Source organism: Lactuca sativa, chromosome 1, assembly GCF_002870075.4.
Source record: "Lactuca sativa cultivar Salinas chromosome 1, Lsat_Salinas_v11, whole genome shotgun sequence".
NCBI lineage: Eukaryota > Viridiplantae > Streptophyta > Magnoliopsida > Asterales > Asteraceae > Lactuca > Lactuca sativa.
Window position 1 is genome coordinate 124,676,003 of NC_056623.2, and position 3,420 is coordinate 124,679,422.

At 30.9% G+C, this 3,420-nt stretch overlaps 1 protein-coding gene across 1 annotated transcript; it reads left to right on the forward strand.

Moving 5' to 3' along the window:
• Positions 1-683: 683 nt before the first annotated feature.
• On the forward strand, positions 684-1,792 carry LOC128127827 (uncharacterized). The gene is made up of 4 exons (XM_052766532.1): positions 684-800; positions 857-963; positions 1,411-1,544; positions 1,752-1,792. The coding sequence occupies exons 1-4, from the start codon at positions 684-686 to the stop codon at positions 1,790-1,792; spliced, it is 399 nt and encodes a 132-aa protein (XP_052622492.1).
• The last annotated feature ends 1,628 nt before the right edge of the window (positions 1,793-3,420 follow it).

Genomic DNA, 3,420 nt, shown 5'->3' on the forward strand with positions numbered 1-3,420 from the left:
AGAGTTGAAATATCGGGTTGTCACATTTTTACTAATGAACTGTTGAAACAAACATACTTGCTGAAATATATTTGCTAAAATCTCATGCTGAAATCTGATGTTGGGATATGATTTGAATCTTTTTTTTTAAATCTATTTGCTTGAAATCTTTGTTCTATGTTAAATGTAAGTACTCCACCGGTAAGCTCTCTCTTTATGCTAATTGGTTTGTTTTGAATTATAAGTTATCGAATTATATGTTCACAGTAAAGAGAATCAGGGGCATTTGGGAAATCATCAAGTAAAGAGAATCAGGGGCATTTGGGAAATCATCAAGCTCTCTCTCATGCCTAAAATGCCCCTGTCCCATGCCATATAATTTTCAACTTTTTTTTTGAAACATTTTTCTCGGTCTTGTTGCTTACTTGTTTTGTAATCATTTGAAGTATAATAAAAGTTTAGTTATAGTTAAATAATTGTTATAGTTAATTAATTTTTGATTCCATTCAAGAATTCCCCTTCTGATCATGCTGGTTTGAGAAACAAGATGGGGAAAAATACTTCAAATAGCTGCAAAAGAAACCATGGACCCTGAACTCATTGACTTTGTTGACTGGCAGAAGGTATAAGAAACTCACGTTCAATGACATCATTCTTTTTTCTTCTAATACCACACTACCTTTTGTGTTCATGTGGCTGAAAAAATGGCTTTCTTACGTCCTGTTGAAGTCAAACTTGTTCCCATGTCCTTGGAAGGCATTGCCTTTAGGACTAAAGTCCTTGACACAGATGAACTCATGAACTATACTAGCTTGATTGCAGTAAGAAAATATTCCAGCTTTAATCATTTATGTGCATACTTTTTCTCTTTGTGCAGACTATTTCACAGATTTTAGTGACTATTTCACAGATTTTAGTGGTAGTATTCCCACATGGTTGTACTCAGAACTATCAAGCTATTTCTCTTGGGTTTGATTCTTCAAGGTATTCATATAGTGAGAGTTGGGGGAATTTCACTGCTCATTTGTGGTTTGAAGGAGCACAGAAAGGAAACCATGGAAGCACTTGATGCTTCAGGGTAAAAAAAATCTGTTATATATGCATTAGTAGATATCATAAAACAAAGTTCAGGTTGTTACCCTCTTGAAGTTGATGTTAGAACTCCAAGGGGTTTGGCTAACAGAAGTGGCATCCATGATGGTTGTTACCCTCTTTAAGTGAATGAACTAATATTAGCTAACAGAAGTCCCGTGGATATATATATATATATATATATATATATATATATATATATATATATATATATATTGTTGTTCACATCCTAAGTTTTAATTATTATTTAATAATAATAATTACAGGTAAAAAGAAAGATAATAAACATAGTTAGTTAATTTCTAAGACAGTATTAACTTTTGTTTTTGGATTTACAAGTACTAAGAACATAATTGATGCTTGTACTAAACTTAGTGTGAAGAGGCTTATCTATACAAGTTCTCCTAGTGTGGTTTTCGATGGGATACATGGAATACATAATGGAGAAGAATCATTGCCATACAAGTCCAGATGTGAGTTTGATGATTTGTATTCCCATATTTTATTAAACTTAAAATTGCTTAGTTTTGTAAACTGGCATTTTTTATTTTTTTTAAAAACTTGAAGTGTTGAAAGTGAAATGATATATATATATATATATATATATATATATAGAATCTGAATGGAAAATAATATGATATTTTATTAGTTTTACTTTGTTTCTTTTTTTATCTTAATAGGCTTAATGGGTTTAGTGCTTAATCCAGAAAGCTACATATAGTTGTTTCCTTTTGACTTAATTTGGACATAATTACTTGATGAGTTAACCAAAAAAGCTTGCCACATATTTTAGATAAGGGTATTATGGGAAAATCCTACGAATAAAGGGCTTATTAATGGGAGGGGCATTTTGGGTAATTCTTTATATATTTTGTTTGTTGCAATAGAGTATATAAGTGGGTAGAAGGATTGGGGGATGGTTATCTGTCATGATAAATGAAGATTTTCACTGTCACTGCCTTCTCTGCTATCAGGAATATACATATTTCATGGTCTTTTTTCCTTTTTTAAAGGTAAACATCCATCAATTTTGAATTAACTCTCTCTTTTATCAAATATCATGTTCTTCATTTTAGAGAACATTAATCTCTGTTAGTTTTTATTTATTTACTTATCCTGTTATGTGTTGGATTACAGCAGTGAAAGGAGCATTAAAAATAAAAAACGAAAACAAAAATATAATTCTCTCCTTATTATCATATGCCTAATATATTTTGTACTTCAATTTGCAGAAAGATCATCAAGCAATAGATATCCTTTTAGCAGAGATCGATATATATATATATATATATATATATATATATATATATATATATATATATATATGAGCTTTTTGCTTTGAAACATTGTTGGGGAAGAAGGTTGAAACTTGCTCTTTGTGAGTAATTTTTTTTCTTAATGTATTATCCTCTATATTCTTGATATTTTCCCACTTTTTAAATCTTTTATCAAATTCTCACTTTTGGATACAGAGCTTGATGAGAGAATGTGTGACCTAAATCTTTTATCAAATTCTCACTTTTGGAGGTGGCCATAAGAAAAGGTAAGCAAAGGGTAATTTGGTATTTGTTGCTGTTATTGTGTATTACAATACTTCCATGTATATATGTATAAAGTTTGTTCTTATTCAGATTTGCCTTTTACCATTGATTTCCTTATTGAGGCATTGTACTTTGAAAATGTTAATTCTAACCTTTTATCCATGTAGGATCCACCAGGAACAGGAAAAACACAAACAATTCTTGGGCTTCTTAGTGCCATATTACATACCAACTTAGTCTCTTAACTTTGTAAGACATTGATTACTTGAGGGTATTTTTAGTAACATTGTAAGAGATTGATTACTTGAGGGTACTTATGGTATATAATGTTATATTCTTTTGTTAACATGGTCTTTAGTGCAATGAATTATCTTTATTGTTTATGGTATTTTATTTTGTATTATGAGACTTTTAATGTGTTATTTAATTTGAAAATTAGTAAATCTATCAAAAAAAGTAATTTATTTCTATTATGAGAAATTAAATGCAAATTTAATTTAAAAATTAATAAATATATAATTTTTTTAAAACATTTAAATTTACGATACGCAAAAATGTGTGTCATCTTCATTTATGACATGGCCTTTCTTGACAGGGGCTTTCTTGATACGCATTGCGTGTCATTAACACGCGCGTCGTAAGGTTACGACACGCGAATGCGAGTCGTCTTCCTTTATGACAGGGCCTTCCTTGATACGCATTGCGTGTCATAAACGCGCGTCGTAAATGAGCGTCGTAAATGCGCGTCGTCTATAGACGACGCGCAAAAGCGCGTCGTCTCTCTTTATGACAGGGCCTTCCTTGACGC